General features: G+C 36.7%; 1 protein-coding gene across 3 annotated transcripts in view; it reads left to right on the top strand.

The window, feature by feature from the left end:
• Positions 1–19760, top strand: part of ETFA (electron transfer flavoprotein subunit alpha) — a 76816-nt gene that overhangs the window by 9830 nt on the left and 47226 nt on the right. For all 3 annotated transcript variants that reach the window (XM_025918883.2, XM_025918885.2, XM_086711290.1), the window contains exons 2-8: positions 6073–6219; positions 8903–8984; positions 9088–9170; positions 14946–15045; positions 16817–16927; positions 17809–17910; positions 18252–18320. In XM_025918883.2, coding sequence (XP_025774668.1) covers positions 6073–6219; positions 8903–8984; positions 9088–9170; positions 14946–15045; positions 16817–16927; positions 17809–17910; positions 18252–18320 — 694 coding nt within the window. The remainder of the gene's footprint in view (positions 1–6072; positions 6220–8902; positions 8985–9087; positions 9171–14945; positions 15046–16816; positions 16928–17808; positions 17911–18251; positions 18321–19760) is intronic.

Raw genomic sequence — 19760 nt, forward strand, 5'->3', positions numbered from 1 at the left:
CTATTTTGACAGGGCAGGGGCAGGAATTTTTGTTGGATATCAGGAAAGTGCAGCAGGTCCCCTCTGATGGCTTCAGTTTTCATTGTGAATAAGGAAGTGAGGTGCTTTTCTGAGAGTAGGGAGCAGACTGTTGGCAGTTGAGAACATCAGAGGGGAATCTTTGAAATGGTTGTATGGACAGTGAGAGTGCCAACATGGATATCATAGTAACATTGTCAGGCAGTTTTGAGTGCACAGATAAGGTTAATGACCCAGAATTTATCGTGACTGCAGTGTGCATTAAGTAATTATAATTTCAGTGTTTTGAAGAGATTGAGATTCCTTTTTTGGCTGTTACCTAATTAAATCTTTCTGTAGTTTATCTTTAATGTTTAAGGACTTGGTTTCTTTTCCCCCATAAAAAATAGGGCCCTTTGGGGCACCTGGGTGGCTCAGTTGGTTAGGCAACCGACTTCGGCTCAGGACATGATCTCACAGTTCGTGAGTTCCAACCCCACACGGGACTCCGTGCTGACAGCTCAGAGCCTGGAGCCTACTTCAGATTCTGTGTCTTCCCTCTCTCTACCCCTCCCCTGCTCATGCTCTGTGTCTCTCTGTCTCTCAATAATAAATAAACGTTAAAAAAGTTAAAAAAAAATAGGGCCCTAAGTATGCAGATGCAATGGATCATAAGATAATAAAATGTAACTTTTGTTTAAAAACCTTTTTGGTAATGGACCTGTACCTTTTGAATCTTTAGTGGTATCTATCCAACTCTTCTATATAAAATTGGATTTTAGGGCTATGGAATTTTTAGAGCTGGAAAAGAGGGCTTTGACATCATTTGTTTGTTTGTTTCTTTTTGATCAGTGCTGTTTTTAAAAAAGCAGGGAAGTATTTGCTAAATGAAATCTTATAGGAATGACCCATATACATGTTTCCCCTGTTATGCAGAATAGAGCTTTCCTATGAAACCTTTCATAAGCTGAAATGGTATAAAGTGAAGAAGCAATTGCCATTAATTTATACAGAAAAATGTTTAAGCATTTTCAGACCCCAAAAATAATCTCTCTTAGGCTTAAAAAAATTTTTTTTAATGTGTATTTATTTTTGAGACAGAGAGAGACAGATAGACAGAGCTCGAGTTGGGGAGGGGCAGAGAGAGAGAGGGAGACACAGAATCCGAGGCAGGTTCCAGGCTCTGAGCTGTCAGCACAGAGCCCAAAGCAGGGCTTGAGCCCATGATTGTGACCTGAGCCAAAGTCAGATGCTTAACTGACTGAGCCACCCAGGCGCCCCATCTCTTAGGCTTTTCTGATACCATAGGACACATCTTGCTAATGGATGCACAGAGTAAGTTGAGACAAATCACAGATGCTCACACAGTTCAAAGCTATGGTGGCTTGATGCTGAGTGTATATCCAGGGAAGGAGCTTTATGGTTCCATTCTTGCTGCTTTGGGATGTGTGATGCTTTGGGTTACAGCTTGCTGCAAAACCAATGCTGAAGGCTATTTTTGCTTGTCACCTTTTTTTCATAAAAGTGAAAATCCTCTTCGGGTTTCTTTTGGTTAGTGGAAACAGGAAGATGTTTTATAAAAGTGAAGTGGTATAATGTGAACTTTTGAAAAGTGGGGAATACCTATATATGACAGCTTAAAATGATGGTACTTTGATGTGAGCTAGTAATTAAAAACTCAGATTCTGGAGTCTGACTACTTGCACTTGTAAGCTGGCTTTGTTTTCTTAGTTATGTAGCCACTAAGCTTCATTTTCCTTGTCTGTAAAGTCAGGGTAATACAGTACCTACATCATAGAGTTATGTGTTTTAATTAAGATATACAGTTGACCCTTGAACAATATGGGTTTGAACCGCACTGGTCTACTTGTATGTGAAAATTTTTGATAAGTAACTGTATAGTACTGTAAGTGTATTTTCTTTTCTAATGATTTTCTTAATATTTTCTTTAGCTTTAGTGTAAGAATACAGTGTGTAATACATATAACATACCAAATACGGGTTAACCAACTGTTAACGTAATTGGGGAGGCTCTGGTCCAACAGTAGGCTGTTAGTTTTGGGGGAGTCAAAAGTTACATGTAGATCTTTGACTGCACCAGGGTCAGTGCCCTAACCCCTATGTTGTTCAAGGGTCAACTCTATATATTTTGGTTTAGTTAATTTGGTTAAAGCAAAGCCGAGGAGCCATTCTGGGAACCCTGCTTGCCTAGTTCTCACTTCATCCTATGTGGTGGTTCCTGAGATGCCTCCCTGGAACTCTTAGCTTCTTTATATGGAGTGTAGTTTGAAACCTTCTGATCTAGTTCATCTCCCTCAATTTGCATGTGAAGAAACTGGGTTCTCGATTGAGGCATATCATTTTAATTTTATTTTTATTTTCTAAACAATCTGATTTTTTAAGTCTATTTATTTTAAGAAAGAGAGAGTGTGAGTAGGGAAGGAGCAGAGAAAGGGAAAGAGAATCCCTAGCAGGCTCCACACTGTCAGTGCAGAGCCTGACGTGGGGCTCGATCTCACAAACCAGGAGATTATGACCTGAGCTGAAATCAAGAGTCAGACACTTAACCAAATGAGCCCCCTAGGCACCCTTACAGCGTAACATATTAAAGGCTACAGGCCAATTTCTCCTGCTAAACACAACTATTATTGCTGTATTAAGCCATATAACCATGTTTAGGTGCTGTAGGTTTTCTTTACATGGTATCTGAGGAATAGAAGGTAGAACACTGAGTTAGAAGGAAGCTTAGTATTAAAAAAAATAATAACAAGGAGTCAATTGATAATGTAACATAGAGTGTTGGGGCTCTGGGTGGCTCAGTCAGTTGAGTGTCTGACTCGATTTTGGCTCAGATCATGATTGTGGGATTGAGCCCCATGTTGGGCTCAACACTGAGCATGGAGCCTGCTTAAGATTCTCTCTGTCTCCCCTGCTTTCTCTCTCTCTCTCTCTCTCTCTCTCTCTCTCTCTCTTAAAAAAAAAAAAGTAATATAGAGTGCCTTTGTGATATATATAGTACTTAGTAAAGATTGATAAGGCAAATGAACTGAGTGTGTTCTTACATATATTCTTTTGTTGTTGTTTACTCTTATAATTTTGAATAGTCTTTTTAAATTTTTTTTATTTTTGAGAGAGAGAGAGAGAGAGACAGAGTCTGAGCAGGGGAGGAGCAGAGAGAGGGAGACACAGAATCCGAAGCAGGTTCTAGGCTTTGAGCTATCAGCACAGAGCCCGATGTGGGGCTTGAACTCATGGATCGCGAGATCATGACCTGAGCTGAAGTCAGATGCTTAACTGACTGAGCCACTCAGCCGCCCCTTGAATAGTCTTTTTAAAAGAATATACTGTGTCCCCCTAGGAGTTCTAAAAAGCTTGAGGATTCCTTGGGAGGATGGCCTACTTTATCTTATGATAGGACTATAATTTATGGCAATTATGGGCCTTCTGCCACCAAATCTTGGATTTATTCTTCAAATGGTGATGGAAATCTCATAATTTTTATAGTAAATGATGTGTGAAACATAATCAAAAATATGGTGTCTGATATATATTGGTAATAAGTAGCTTGTTACTGGCAATTCTTGTGAAATGTGATTTAAATCATAAATTATGCCATTGAGTTCTAATTAGAGTTCTTTGCAAGATACTGTGCTCTTCTGATTAAAAAAGAAAAAGTACTATATATTTCTACAGATGTGTATTAAAAAAAAAAACCAAAAAACATTGTAGCAGACTCTTTGAATAGGCCTGGTATTTGCCTTCTAAGAACTTTCATTCCCTCCCAAGAATTGTGAACTGTTGTGAATTGCCACAACTTTCTGGGGAACAGTTGGTGCCAGTATTAAAAGCCTTAAAAATGTGCCTATCTCTTGATCTAACACTTCTAGGAATTTGTCATAAGAAAAGAATCATAAGATCTGCATAAATATTTCTAACCTTTAACCACTTCCTATAAGAAGGCAATTTTTTTTATCGTTATACAAGCAGGTACTCGATCTGGCAACAACAAAAGTCTCATTTTCCCTCCTTTACTTGCTTCCATTGAGTAAAAAAAAAAGGGAGGGAAAAAAAAAAACAAGAAATGCCATCCATGATACATAATGCAGTGATTTCTTCCTCTGTCATGTCCCTAGAGTCTCTGGTCCCCAGCTCTGGGATTGGTTCATCAAGGATAGAGGGGGTTAGAGGACTGAGGAGAAGGTTGAGGATGAACTGGTAAAGGTAGAAAGCTTAGGGGAGGAAGGGTCCCTGTTGGAAAGTTGCACAGAATCTGGCTTAGTCTTCTATGCAAGCAGAGAAACTAAAGTCTGGCCAGGTTCTTTTTTTTTTTTTTTTAATTTTTTAATGTTTTTATTTGTTTTTGAGAGAGAGAGAGAGCATGAGCATGAGCAGGGGAGGATCAGAGAGAGGGAGACACAGAATCTGAAGCAGACTCCAGGCTCTGAACTGTCAGCACAGAGCCTGATGTGGGGCTTGAACCCACCGACCACAATATCATGACCTGAGCCGAAGTCAGATGCTTCACTGACTGAACCACCCAGGCGCCCCATGTCTGGCCAGATTCTGATCAGAAGAGTCTTTACAGACTGAAACAAACTCTCATTTGTTGAGGATGAGTGCAAAGATTTAGCTATGAGGATGGTCTTCCCTGCATTTAAAAAAAAATGTGTTATTTATTTATTTATTTATTTATTTATTTATTTATTTATTTAAAGTAATCTCTGCACCCAACGTAGAATTCAAACTCACAGGCCTGAGATCAAGATTTGCACACTCCATTGAGTGAGCCAGCCAGGCGCCCCTGCATTGTTTTTACAGATTACAGAACTGGTTAAACTGGTATGCTCATATACTTAACACCAATAAAAAGGAAAAGTATTAAAATATGGCAATAGGTATTTATAGTATAGTAAATGAAAACATAAGTATTTTCCAAATTTAATTGTGTAATGAGCATTGTAAGTCTTATGCCTCCCTGCCTTTCATTCATACCCTCCTGTGTAAATTTCCAGCTCTGGATGTAAATTTTATACCATGCTTCCTTCACTCCAACTCCATATTAAAGATTATTGCTGAATTAAGCCATATAACCATGCCATTTGATTTTCAGTGCCTATTTTTCTCATTTCTCATTGCAATTTTTCACAAGGATAATTCCACAGTTTTCTTATTTTCTTAGACTTCGTCACACCTGTGGTACCCTTCCTTATGTTTTCACAAGACAGGAACACCTAAGCTTGTTTCTTTCTTACCCTTGATTCTGTGCTTCATGATCTGCAACCTCCAGCGTTTGGATCGCTTCATTAACTGAAAAACTGTCTAATAATTGTATGTAACAGGTTTTATTTCCCTTAAAATCTTTGAGCACAGTGAGCATTCTTATTCATTTTTGTGTTCCTGGTGTTTGAATTTATTCCAGATGACCATGAGCTTGATCTCTTGATAGTCCACAGTAGATATAAGTGGATACTGGTTGGTTCCAAGATGCTGTCTGCAAGCTTCTTTTTTGAGTTCAGAAGCATGTTCAAGCAGTTGAAACCTGAGCAGAATTACTGTGTAGCATTTAAAGACATTACATTATTAGTTATTTGGGTATTGAATGCATTTTACGTGAAGCAATAGAAATCAACTTTAGTAAGTGTTCTAACCCGTTATTTCTAGATATACTGTATCTTTAGGAGTTTGCTGCAAGTGAGTGTAATTGGTAGTAGTTTGATTCCTGGTTTGATAATTAATCGGTACAACTTAAGAATTTTAAATTTAGATGTATTTAGCAGTTTCTCATTGAACATACAGTATTGAGAAACATATATTAATGGGAAAGTTGTTTTGAAATAATTAAATTTTTCTAACAGTAGAATACAAATGCATTTCTGTTTTAATTAAGAATATTAGTAATAGAATGATAGACACAAATAGCTTAATTTTTGCCATTGAGCAAGTATTTTATGAATATATTTATAGAACTGAGTTTTGTGTACAGTTTTCTTTGAGGCACACATACTTAATAATTAGAATTTTGAAAACCCTGTTTGCATTACAATATTCTTTTTCACCTTTTTTTTTTCCTTTTAGGCCTCATTGTTACGATTTCAGAGTACCCTGGTGATAGCCGAGCATGCAAATGATACTCTAGCACCCGTTACATTAAATACCATCACTGCAGCCAAACGTCTTGGAGGTGAAGTGTCTTGCTTAGTAGCTGGAACCAAATGTGACAAGGTGAGAAATTTTTAAGGTCAACCATAGCAAATATAATCTCCATCAAGAGACAGGGAAAGATGGCAACAGAGAATTATGCTGAAGACTGTAACCCAAACTGGGCTCTAATCCTCATTAAATGGCCAATGTCACAATCATTACTATGTGTGAAAAAGGAACTAAAAGGTTTGCTCACTAAGCATTTTGTCTTTTGAAATGAGGTAAAATACTTGATTTAGTTCTCCTGGCACCATCATATGCCATCAGGTACCAAGTAGAATGATAATATTTGAGTCCCCTTAGAGGTTAATAGCCGATCTCTTTTTTGTATTGATGAATATACTAGCTAATTGCTTTTAATTCCTGAAAGTGGGAAATCTGGACAAAGTATCATAGGTGTTAATTTTTAATTGGTATAAGAATTCAGATAGAACTACTATGCTTTTCAAACTGTAGCTCTGACTAAAAGATGTTCTTAGTTTTTGTTGTTGTTGAAATAAGATAATAGCTTTGTAAACTAACCCCTGGAAAGGTACTGTAACAGGGTTTGCAGGCTCTGTACCACTGGGCAGCTGTGTAGTTGAAATCATGCTTCACTTAAGTTGAGCCACCAATTCACTCCCATCCTGTATAGAAGTTACCAAGTGTGCAGTTGGGGACTTGGACCTCAGAGGAAGAAATCTGGAAAAAGCATGTTTCTTTTTAGAGGATTTAATTTATTTTTTTATTAAATGACATTGATAAAGAGCATGTAATATAGTGCAGGCTCAGAATACTACTGTCACCTTTGTCTGATTTCTTACATGAAATTAGTATCTTGAAAGAATGTATTCTTGTGGGTTTAGGGTTAAGTTGTGTGGATTACTTTGCCTAAATCCTGCTAACAACTGTTGAATCTTATTTATTTGATAGTGACCACAATGTATGATAAAATGGCTAAGCTGTCTTTTTTGGTTGCCCTGTATTCATTCATTCATTCATTCATTCATTCATTCATTCACTCGTTTATTTTTTTTATAGAGAGCGCAAACTGGGGAGAGGGACTGGGAGACGGGAAAGAATCTTAAGCAGGCTCCACGCTCAGTGCGGACCCCGGAGCCCGATGCAGGGCTCAATCCCATGACCCTGGGATCATGACCTGCACTGAAATCAAGAGTTGGATGCTCAACTGACTGAGCCACTCAGACACCCCACCTGCTTTTAGATATACAAGTTCTGGGTTTGATTCTTTGGCTGTGATTTTAAATAATTATTCTAATATTATTTTTTAAATATTTGAAATGCTATTTTATTTGTACTATTTTGAGAAAAAGCAGAAATAATCTTCTCTTTAGTTACATTCTTATTGTTTTGTCACATTCTAATCTGAAAGAAAAATAATCAGTATCTGCATAAAGAGACTCCATTAATGGCTAGGCAGATTTCAGTTTTTTGTAGCTATCTATCAAAAGCAGCAAGTGATTCTTCTGTGTAGTGCCAGAAGTTTTTGATGGTAAAAAAGATAATTTTGATAGTACAAGATAGTCTGCCAGTGATCTGCCAGTGAATTCTTGGCTCAGCAGAGGTACTCTTGCAAACTTGAAAACAGTGAATATTGTTGCAATCTTAACCTTCCATTGATGGGGGCAAGAGGAATAGCTCTTTATGCCTACTCATCAGTGAATCAGTAAACAAGAAGACAAGACCATAATATGATTGTTATGTCTCTGCTAAAGCAGAAATCAGTCTTGGCTGTAATTAGATAATTAAAAGGGGGAATTCTAATTATCTTCTATATATAAGAAATCTGAGTGGTTAAAATTTTATGCTTTCCCAGAATTTAATTATGATTCCACACAGGAAAAATGAGGAAATAAAATAAAAATTATTTAGCTTCATCATAGATAAATAGATGTAGGTGGGCAGGAGCTCAGTAGTTGACAAAGGACTATTATATAAGACTTCTTCTGTTGCCTAGATTCACTAATTTTAACAGCAGAAATTATTATTATCAAATAAAGTACAGTGTCCTGTAAACAAATGTGGTTAGGTCCTGTTCTTTACCTCTAGGAAACCCTGAGTCTGAAATATATTGGCTGTGCTATTACTGTATGTGTCAGACCGAGAACCTAAGCACTGCCTCATTTTCACCATTTCTAAAATGATGAATTTACATTTACATTGAGTGAAAGGTAAAGGGCACAATCTACAATTAAATTTGAATAGAGAGCTGTGCTGATTTTGGCTTACCAGATAATACTTATTCAAAGTAAGAATTTTTATTTAAGGTCAGTTGGTAGTAAGATCAGTTGGCCTAAGTTTTGTTTTTGTTTTTGTTTTTTGTTAAAGGGTTTTCTTTTTTCCCCCTAAGTTGCCCTTTCTCTATTAAAAAAATTTTTTTTTTTTTTACTGTTTATTTTTGAGAGAGAGAGAGCAAGTGAGTGCAGGGGAGAGGTAGAGAGCGAGGGAGACACAGAATCCGAAACAGGCTCCAGGCTCTGAGCTGTCAGCATAGAGCCTGACGCAGGGCTCGAATTCATAGACTGCGAGATCATGACCTGAGCCGAGGTCGGATGCTTAACCGACTTAACCTAGTCGCCTTTTTTCTAATAAGAACAATTTCTATAGTTGACCCTTAAGATTTTATGCTCTGTTGGTATTTGTAGTGGTGGCTTTATTTGTATCTTTCTGTTAGATGGATAATTAAAAACTCTTTTAATTATAGGTGGCACAGGATCTCTGCAAAGTAGCAGGTGTAGCAAAAGTTCTGATTGCTCAGCATGATGCATACAAAGGCCTCCTTCCAGGTGAGATTTTTCCATTGGAAAAAGTGCAATGTCTAAATTATACTTGAATATAAGAATATGAAAACATTATGAAGTGTATTTATCAAATGTGTTTAATTCTTAGAGGAACTGACACCGTTAATTTTGGCAACTCAGAAGCAGTTCAGTTACACACACATCTGTGCTGGAGCATCTGCCTTTGGAAAGGTGAGAAGATTGAGAATGTGGAATCTGATGTCATTATTTGGAAGGGTTATTAGATTTCATTGTGCTTGAAATGTACAACAGACTGTGTTTAGGTAGCTAATCCTGGCTTTCTGAATTAATATGGTAATAGTTTTGCTAAAATGTATTCTTTTAAGACTTTGTTACAATTTCTATAAAAATGCCACCTCCACCTTTTCAAATTTTGTCATAGAGACAACTCTGTGCTTTCAAGATTTTGTCATAATTTATTAGAATGCTACTTCCAGAGTTTCAAATTTTGTCATGGACAAAACTCTAGGATATTTTTAAAAATTATTTTTCTTTAAAAACAATGTTGAACTGTCTCTGTGTGTGTGTGAATGTCATTGTAGTCATAACCGATCTTAAGCAATGGTTTATTTGGGTGGCTGATAGATATTTACAAAGGCCAAATTCTGTCTACTTGGGGGATTTGGTAATGGCTGTGTGGTAGTTGAAAACATCCTTAGGGTAAAGAAAGCTATAATCTGATCATGTGCATTGTGATATGTCTGAAGAAAGAATGTGCTGTCGGGCAGTTAGTTATCTGCATGAAGTTTTAAAAAAGGGGGAAACTAAGTGGGAGCCCAAGAGAATTTGTCAGTGGGTTGTTCTTGCTCTCTCTGTGGCCATGGGTATTCTAGCTCCCTTTTATCCCATTCTTAATAAGCTGCTGTTTTTAGTTTTTGTTTACTTTTAAAGATTATAAATTAGTTGTACACAAATACATTTTTATTATGGAGGGTGCATGTAGTACTGAGCAGTATGCAGAGCAGAGCAAGGTATCAAAGTCTCCCTTTCTTCCCAACTCCCTCTTCCCGCTTCGGAGGTACAGGTGTTAACAATTGTACGTTCTTTTAGTCCTGCTGCTATGGATTTTGAAATTGTAATACCTGTACAAATTTTTTTCTTTTACTCCTAAGATAATATAACATGAATTATTTTGAGACTGGTGGTTTTTACTTAAGAATATGTCCTGAAAATATTTGCTCATGTCTGTCTCATTTTTTTGTGGCTGCATAATATTCAATATTTAGCTAAGGATGGACAGTTAGGTTGCTTCTAATTTTTTGCATTTATAAGCCTTACTGTAAATAAATGTCCCTGTACATACATCTTTGTATACATGTGCTGCTATTTATTTAGAATACAGCTTAGAAGTGAAATAGCTGGGTCAAAGACTGTGTGCTTTAAAAATTTTGACATATATTGCTAAATTGCTGTCTTAAGAGGATGTCTTGCCAGCACTTGGTATTATACATTTTAACATTTTCCCCCAATCTTATGGGTGAAAAATTATATTTTGTAACTTTTGCATTTCTCTGATAGTAAGATCAAACATCTTTTCATATAGTTATTGGTTGTTTTTATTTCCTTTTTTGAACTGTCTTGATTTGACTTTTTTTTCTTTTACTATCATAATTTTGGTGTAATTGATTTTAAAGTTTATTTATTTTGAGAGAGAGAAAGAGAAAGCACAGGAGGGGCAGAGAGAGAGAGAATTCCAAGCAGGCTCCACACCACCAGAGCAGAGCCCAACATGGGGCTCGAACCCATGAACCGTGAGATCATGACCTGAGCCGAAATCAAGAGTTGGACGCTTAACTGCCTGAGCCACCCAGGCGCCCCTGTTGTAATTGATTTTAAAATATTAGTTTGAGGAATAAGATATAATCTCTTATATCAAATAACCATGTTGAGTGATTAACAGTGAGCTCCCAACATACTGATCTTGTTTCTTGTGAAATGAATAGTGTTTGTGAATATTAATCTGTGGTATAGTATTGCTTCTAGGCATGAATCACTGCAAACCATGTAGAGAACTTGCAGAATAAGCTATAATTTATAAACCTATCCCTTGATGAGCTATAATTTATAAACCTACCCCTTGTTGATGTAAATTGGTGTAGTTTGTTTTTAACCTCTGGAATTATCAATTTGAACTCACTAATTTTTTTCTTTTAAGGTTAACAGAATTTCTAGGCAGTAACAATGTTCCACCTACAATGTAAACACAAGTTTAACAAACAATTATTCTTTTATTAGGTTATCACATTGCAGACTATCATACATTTTTCAGGGTTTTTTTTTTATAGAGTTTAGTGATTGATAGGTAAGATGAGTCCACAGACATATATGACCTTGGGCTAGTCATTTTACCTTCCTGACGTCTGTTTTTCTTGTACGTAAAATGGTGTAGTTTGATCAAGTGATGTCTAAGATCTATCAAGTAGAGATGTTAAAAAAAAAAGAATGGGTTTCCTCTGTGGTAGGTTGCCCTTTCTCTGGAAAAGATTAAGTCAGGATCGACATCTCACCACTGTTACAGATGAGCATTGAAGTAAAAGATCTTTGTGGACCATTCTATCTGAGGATTTTGATTTGGTACTAGATGATTTAAACAGAGTTCATGAGTCTTGAGTTTCTCTGTTGACGGTTCATCTAAAATATTGTTAAACCAAAAAAAGGGCATTCGTTGCATCTAATTAGCTAGATTTTAATAGTCTGAGCTTAATTGTGGTGTTGCAACATATGAGAGTTTTGAGAACAAGGGTCACATAATAGTAGCTGGTGCTGTATAGCCTCTGAATGGGTTTGGAATGAAAAAGAGTCCATTAGATGAAGCTGAGCAGTCTGCTCTGTAATAGTCCTTTACCAACTGTGGTTTTAGATTGCATACTTCATACTGGTATGCTAGGATTTAAAAATCTGTCATCCTTTTGTACATGAAAAAACACTGACAGTTGTTTCATCTCTTTCCCTGAAATCATGTGGTCAAGCCTGTTTGGACAGTGTAGAGATAGATCTGTTTACATCTACCCTGTCAGGACATTTAAATGAAAGATCAGATCTGGAGAAACATAAAGCCTTTAAGCACCATGATAAATTTTTTTTCAAGATGTGCTAAATAAAACAGGGATAAGAAGGTACAAAAGGTATTAAAATGCAAGCAATTTAGAAAGTTTAAAACTGTAAAAAGAGATACAGTCTGCACAGCCTAACATTTGTAATAGAATTTGCTCGACCAGATAACAGTATTCCAATAGTATTTCCTGAACAGTTAAAGAAGGTGATTTCTTTTTTTTTTTTAATTTTTTTAATGTTTTTTTTTTATTTATTTTTGAGACAGAGAGAGACAGAGTGTGAGCAGGGGAGGGGCAGAGAGAGAGGGAGACACAGAATCCGAAGCAGGCTCCAGGCTCCGAGCTGTCAGCACAGAGCCTGACGCGGGGCTTGAACTCACGAACCGTGAGATCATGACCTGAGCCGAAGTCGGCCGCTTAACTGACTAAGCCACCCAGGTGCCCCAAGAAGGTGATTTCAAGAAGAGTTACTTACTGAAGCAGGCTTTAAATATTGTCAAACTTGATTTATTTTTAAAGTAGGCATCTTCTAAACTTATTTACCAAGTTAGAAGTATATTTAATGGCATTTTAATTGTTTTCCCAAATGCTTCATTTTCTAAGAGATCTTAATTTTTCTAATTGTGGTTTTATAAACTGTGGTACTTTTCAGTGGCTCTTCTGTCACGGTTGAAGGAGAACTGCTATGTAACGAAGGTAAAAATAAACTGAAAGTTAGAAAATCTTTCCTGTTGGGAGATATGACAGGAGGAAAATTGACTCAGGCTGTCAACCCTTGTTAGCATCAATATATATTGAACTGCTTGCTTATCAGATGTAGGGTAGGGACCCAAGAGGAATAGAAGACACAAAACCTCTACCCTGGGGGTGCTTCTGAGTTTAGTCGTGAATCATTATAGTATGTATATTAAAATTATTTTAAAACTAACCACATGTTAGTGCCAATTAAGTAGTGTAATTTTACATGCAAGTGGGTAATCCCAGGAGAATTCTTAGAGAACAAAGACGGTTTGGGGATGGAATTGAGAGAAAGTTGAATACTGTTATAGTGAGAGTTTGCCTCCTGGAGATGGTTTCATGTACCAAGTTCAGGAGATGCCCTGGAATAAGCTCTGTGTAGAAGGCAGTGTAGAATTCAGCTTTCTATTTGTGTGATAAAAGCAGCGCTTCACTTTTTTCATTACACTTAGATGATGTTATCATCTAAGAAAACCTTTGAGTCTGGAAAGTATGGACATTCAGTCTTCACTAACTAACTCTGTTTTAGAGCCCTAGAGTCATAGAATTTTAGACTAGAAGCTAGGAATTACCTTCCTGTTATTTGTGAGGTGACGTAACTGAGACTTTGGGGGAAATCGTGGCTTTCCCAGTGATCCCTGCTAGTGAGGGCAAAGTTGTCACACATATCTATTCCAGAGATGTTCTGTGCATATACAAGGAAAAGAATATACATTACTTTTGTTGCTTCTGTACATATTATACAGCTGTGCTTCACCTTTCTCATATGGTTACATAGGATTCCATTATATGGATGAGCTATAATTTATAAACCTATCCCTTGTTGATGGGTATTTAGGTGAGTTTTAATCTTTTTTATTGCAATATTGATTTTTAAAAAGGTGAAAATGTCTGCTTTGATACTTTTTCTTTCATATACATTAAATATATACATGTCTAATCTTTTTCAGTATTTGAGAATTTTATTACTCCTCTAAATATTTTTCTGTCTTATCTAAATTAAGTAATCCACAAGGGTCACACTTTGTGAGTAATGTTCATTAAAGTGAGGGGCGCCTGGGTGGCGCAGTCGGTTGGGCGTCCGACTTCAGCCAGGTCACGATCTCGCGGTCCGTGAGTTCGAGCCCCGCATCAGGCTCTGGGCTGATGGCTCGGAGCCTGGAGCCTGTTTCTGATTCTGTGTCTCCCTCTCTCTCTGCCCCTCCCCCGCTCATGCTCTGTCTCTCTCTGTCCCAAAAATAAATAAACACATTGAGAAAAAAAAAAAAAATTTAAAGTGAATATCATATCTTACAATTCAACTTACTAGGTTAAGGTGGTTTATTACTGTAAAACTCATAAAACTCTTAATGTAGTTAGAGTAATGGTAGACTCTTACTTAATCTTTTTTTTTAATATGAAATTTATTGTCAAATTGGTTTCCATACAACACCCAGTGCTCATCCCAACAGGTGCCTTCCTCAATGCCCATCACCCACTTGCCCCTCCCTCCCACCCCTCCATCAACCCTCAGTTTATTCTCAGTTTTTTTAAGTCTCTTATGGTTTGGCTCCCTCCCTCTCTAACTTTTTTTTTCTCTTCCCCTTCCCCATGGTCTTCTGTTAAATTTCTCAGGATCCACATAAGAGTGAAAACATATGGTATCTGTCTTTCTCTGTATGACTTATTTCACTTAGCATAACACTCTCCAGTTCCATCCACATTGCTACAAAAGGCCATATTTCATTCTTTCTCATTGCCAAGTAGTATTCCATTGTAGTATATAAACTACAATTTCTTTATCCATTCATCAGTTGATGGACATTTAGGCTCTTTCCATAATTTGGCTATTGTTGAGAGTGCTGCTGTAAACATTGGGGCACAAGTGCCCCTATGCATCAGCACTCCTGTATCCCTTGGATAAATTCCTAGCAGTGCTATTCCTGGGTCACAGGGTAGATCTATTTTTAATTTTTTGAGGAAGACTCTTACTTAATCATAAAGACTATCCAAAAAGTTGTACTTGAAGTTGTAGTATGTCTAAAGATGCATATGAAATATGAAATACTTGAATTAAAACTTCTACAGAATATGCATTTAGAGAATGTTATTGTTGATAGTTGATAGCCATCCATAAGTATGTATGTGTGTAATTCACTGCTTATTTTGCTTTTAGAACCTTTTGCCCAGAATAGCAGCCAAACTTGATGTTGCTCCAATTTCTGATATCATTGCAATCAAATCACCTGACACATTTGTGAGAACTATTTATGCAGGTGAGTACCCAAGGAAAATAATTAATCAACATAATAACTTTTGGTGAATTTTAAAAGCAGAAATTAATTTGAAGATAGGATTTTATTTATTTATTTATTTATTTATTTATTTGATTTTTTAAAAGTATTATTTATTGTTCAATTGGTTTCCATACAACACCCAGTGCTCATCCCAACAAGTGCCCTCGTCAATGCCCATCACCCACTTGCCCCCTCCCCTACCCCCCATCAACCCTCAGTTTGTTATCTGTATTTAAGAGTCTTTTATGGTTTGCTTCCCTCTCTGTTTGTAACTTTTTTCCCCCTTCCCCTCCCCCATGGTCTTCTGTTAAGTTTCTCAAGATCCGCATATGAGTGAAAACGTAAGGTATCTGTCTTTCTCTGACTTACTTACTTCACTTAGCATAATACCCTCCAGTTCCATCCATGTTGCTGCAAATGGCCATATTTCATTCTTTCTCATTGTCAAGTAGTAGTCCATTGTATGTATAAACCACGTCTTCTTTATCCATTCATCAGTTGATGGACATTTAGGTTCTTACCATACTTTGGCTATTGTTGAAAGTGCTGCTATAAACATTGGGGTACATATGCCCCTATGCATCAGCACTCTTGCATCCCTTGGGTAAATTCCCAGCAGTGTTATTGCTGGGTCATAGGGTAGTTCTATTTTTAATTTTTTAAGGAACTTCCACACTGTTTTCCAGAATGGTTGCACCAATTTGCATTCCCACCAAGAGTGCAAGAGCGTTCCTGTTTCTCCACATCCTCTCCAGTATGAAGATAGGATTTAAAACAAGCCATACCTTTGCTTTAAATGGACCATCTTAAAGGTTTCTGAGAAAAACCTTAATCTTAGAATTGATACTAGACCATGACATTTCATTCTGTTTGATAGATCCAGAGCACTTTTCTTTCCTGCCTGGTTATTCAGTTTACAGTTTACAGAGTGATGAGATTTTTCCAATCATCAATAAAGATTAGATTCACTGTTCAGTACATTTTGTAAGTGGCACCTGGAGAAGCAAAACTTTTCCATTTAAAAAAAAATAGTATTCTTAATCTTTGCTGCTTTTATTCCATTTCCATCTGCATTAAGAAATTCATTTCAGTGTCTCTCGTTGATTGATCTTCTAAGCACTCTGGTCTCTAGTGGGGCTAGAGAAAGCAATGAACTCTTTGTTCTTTCTGATTGAAGTTCTGTGTTTCAATTTAATGGTCAGTTCTCAAATTAGATCTTTCGTCTTTAGTAGTTTGAGGGGAAATATTGGTCAAGTTTAGGTCACTCTTACGTGATTGCTAATCCATAAGAAATGTCTTAAATTCTTTTAAAATCCTGGCATATCACACCTCTTGTTCTTTAATACCCTATCATATTTTCATTTATTTTCCTCTCTTAGCATGCATAGTGGCTTCAGTCTTAAGTTGTTGCAGCTAATGTTGTTGAGTTACAGATTGTTTTTGGAGAAGGAAGCTTTTGTTTATATTTCTTTTAGGAAGACCATGCCTTATTAGGGTGGCTGCCTAGTCTATTCCAGTTCCTTACTTCCAGGCAGGTCAGAACTTGTCCTTCTTTTAAAAACATCCAAGGTTATACAAATATCCACTGATCGGTTTTTCAGTGTTATGATCCTTTTCCCTGCACTTAGTAGAGGTAGAAAACAATTGGTCCACAGTTATTTCTTCCCTGTTTTCATGAAGTAAATTCTTAACCTCTAAGGAATACATGTCTTTCATGAGTGTTTTTTTAAAAATAAATTGTGTATTTCAGGAAATGCTTTATGTACAGTGAAGTGTGATGAAAAAGTGAAGGTGTTTTCTGTCCGAGGAACATCTTTTGAAGCTGCAGCAACAAGTGGAGGTAGTGCCAGTTCAGAAAAGGGTGAGTGTTCATTTGAAGTTTGTATTTGTTTTGTTTCTTGTTTTTCTTTTAGTTCATGGATTATATTAGAGTAAGAGATGGCCTCTGGTTAGATTTCTAATACACAGTGTCTGAGAGCTCAGTCTAAGTAATATTCCCAAGCTTATACAAAAGTAACGTGCCTTTTTCATATCATTTTTGGTACTAGTATAGTTGTTTTTGTAGATCAGAGGGGTGAGAGAAAAGGTCCATTAAGATTAATCTGTTATGTTGATGTTAGGATTTTTTACTTTTCTCTCCATTTCCTATTATAGTACTTGAGAGGTTCAGTGTAATGGAAGGATGTAATTAAAAGTAAATGTTTAGGGGCGCTTGGGTGGCTCAGTCAGTTAGGCTTCCGACTTCAGCTCAGGTCATGATCTCACGGTTCATGGGTTCGAGCCCCGTGTTGGGCTTTGTGCTGACAGCTCAGAGGCTGGAGCCTGTTTCAGATTCTCTGTCTCCCTCTCTCTGTGCTCCTCCCCTGTACACTCTGTGTCTCTGCCTCAAAAATAAATAAACATTAAAAAAAAATTAAAAAAAAAGTAAATATTTAGAGGGTGTTACTCTTTACTGTATACAGTATCTTATTTGAACCCCATAAAGAGAGGGTCATTCCAGTTCTGTAGTAGACTCAGCGAAGTAAATGACTTTTCAAAAGTCGTGTAGCTGATAAGGTAAAAGCTAGAACCCAGTCCCTTTAATTCTTTCCAAAAATCCCAGAGAATGAAATGAACACAAAAAATTCACAGTAACTAACAAACTTCAATTTCATGGAATTAATTCTTTGTTTATCTTAAAAATTACTATTATTGAACTTTAACTCGTGGTCATTGTTTTGTTATCTGTATCAATATATACAGCATCAAGTACTTCCCCAGTAGGGATATCAGAATGGCTTGACCAGAAATTAACAAAAAGTGATCGACCAGAGCTAACTGGGGCCAGAGTAGTGATATCTGGTGGTAAGTAGATTATTGTAATGTATTAATTTTAAAAGATACTTTGATTTTAAAATACTTTGATTTTATTAGTATTCATTTTAGAGGAGCATAGGGTTTGTTTTTTTTTTTCCAAATGTAACAAGTTGGTAAGTTGCAAGTATTATTCCCATTTTAGCAATTAAAATGAAATCATGAGCTTGATAACCCACTTTGGGCTCTTTATTGCACATCTGTATCTCTGGCACCAGGGGGAGCATGGCACAAGTCATCTCTGTAGCTGTATAGAATGGAGTTTGTGTATTCTTTATGGAATGGAGTTTAGGTTTAGTTAAATTTTTTTTCCCCCATCTGTTTTCAACAAGGCCGGGGTTTGAAGAATGGAGAGAACTTTAAGTTGTTGTATGATTTGGCAGATCAACTACATGCTGCAGGTAAGGTTATTTTCTTTGGTAGAAAAATATTCTTTTTTTGTTGGATATATTTTTTCCTTATTATTTCATTTATACAGAGGTCATTCAAGGCTGCAAATTATTTTGCTTTCTCTGGTTTTGACTTTTCTCTCTGAAATGGTTTTTCTTAGTCTCCAAGTAGCATTCATTGTGGAGATGGTATCCTTATGCTTTTTAATTATTTATGTCACACTCTTATATTTGCCAAATCTTTGTATTTTTTCTATTAAAAAAAATTTTTTTTAATGTCAGCTTTAGTGTCTACTTCTGATTCAGGAATGTCCTTGTTTTTCTCTTTATTGGTCGTCTAATACAAACCTCTCCTAAAAATAGAAGTTAACATTATCTAAAAATTGTAGTTAACCAGGGGCGCCTGGGTGGCTCAGTCGGTTGAGAGTCCGAATTTGGCTCAGGTCATGATCTCGCAGTTTGTGGGTTTGGGTGCCACATCAGGCTCTGTGCTAACAGCATGGAGCCTGGAGCCTGCTTCAGATTCTGTGTTTCCCCTCTCTCTATCCCTCCCCTGCTCTCACTCTGTTTCTCTCTCTTTCTCAAAAATAAACATCTAAAAAAGAATTGTAGTTAACCATTTATAGAAAAGCTAGTACGTATTAAAAATGTACTGATCAGAATGGAATGTCTTTTGAAAAGTCAGAAAATTGACAATATTTTAGTTTTTAATTATAGAACTATTACATGAATATATTCTTTTTTATAAAAAGTTTCCATTCTGTCTTTCCTTATTTAAGGGTTTTGTGTATAACTTTCTAGGTTTTCCCTATGCTTTTATATGAGTATATATTTATATATGTACTCACAGAAACCGTAATGGCTTTGTCTGAATAAAGGCATGATATTGACTCTTTATGATCAGATGGTGTTATTTGAGGGTGTTTCATTCACTTATTCTTTAATTGAAGAAATATTTATTGAGTGTCTGCCATATGTCAGGCATGATTTTAGGAGCTAGGGAAATAACAGTGAGTAAAATAAGCAAAGTTATGTTTGTATTGGGTGAGACTGGACTTTGTATTAGGTTCCTGTGGCTGCTGTAACAAATTGCTGTAAACTTGGTGGCTTAAAACAACAGAAAATTGTGCTCTCACAGTTCTAGAGGCCAGAAGTGTGAAGTGTGTTGAAATCATGGTGTTGGCAGGACCACACTCTGGGAGCAATCTGTTTATTTCTGTGTCTAGAGGTTTCCCTGACATTTCTAGGCATGTGGCTGCATCACTCCAATCTCTGCCTCAGTCTTTATATCACCTTCTCCTCTGTGTATCTGTCTCACATCTCCTTCTGTATCTCTCTAATGAGGGATACATGTGAAGACATTTAGAGACCACCTAGATAATTCAGGGTAGGCACCCTCTCCTAAGATCCTTAACTTTATATCATATCTGCTGCCATGTTTGTTAATACTCA

This window comes from Puma concolor, chromosome B3, assembly GCF_028749965.1.
Source record: "Puma concolor isolate L17-30 chromosome B3, mPumCon1.1.hap2, whole genome shotgun sequence".
Taxonomy (NCBI): Eukaryota; Metazoa; Chordata; class Mammalia; order Carnivora; family Felidae; genus Puma; species Puma concolor.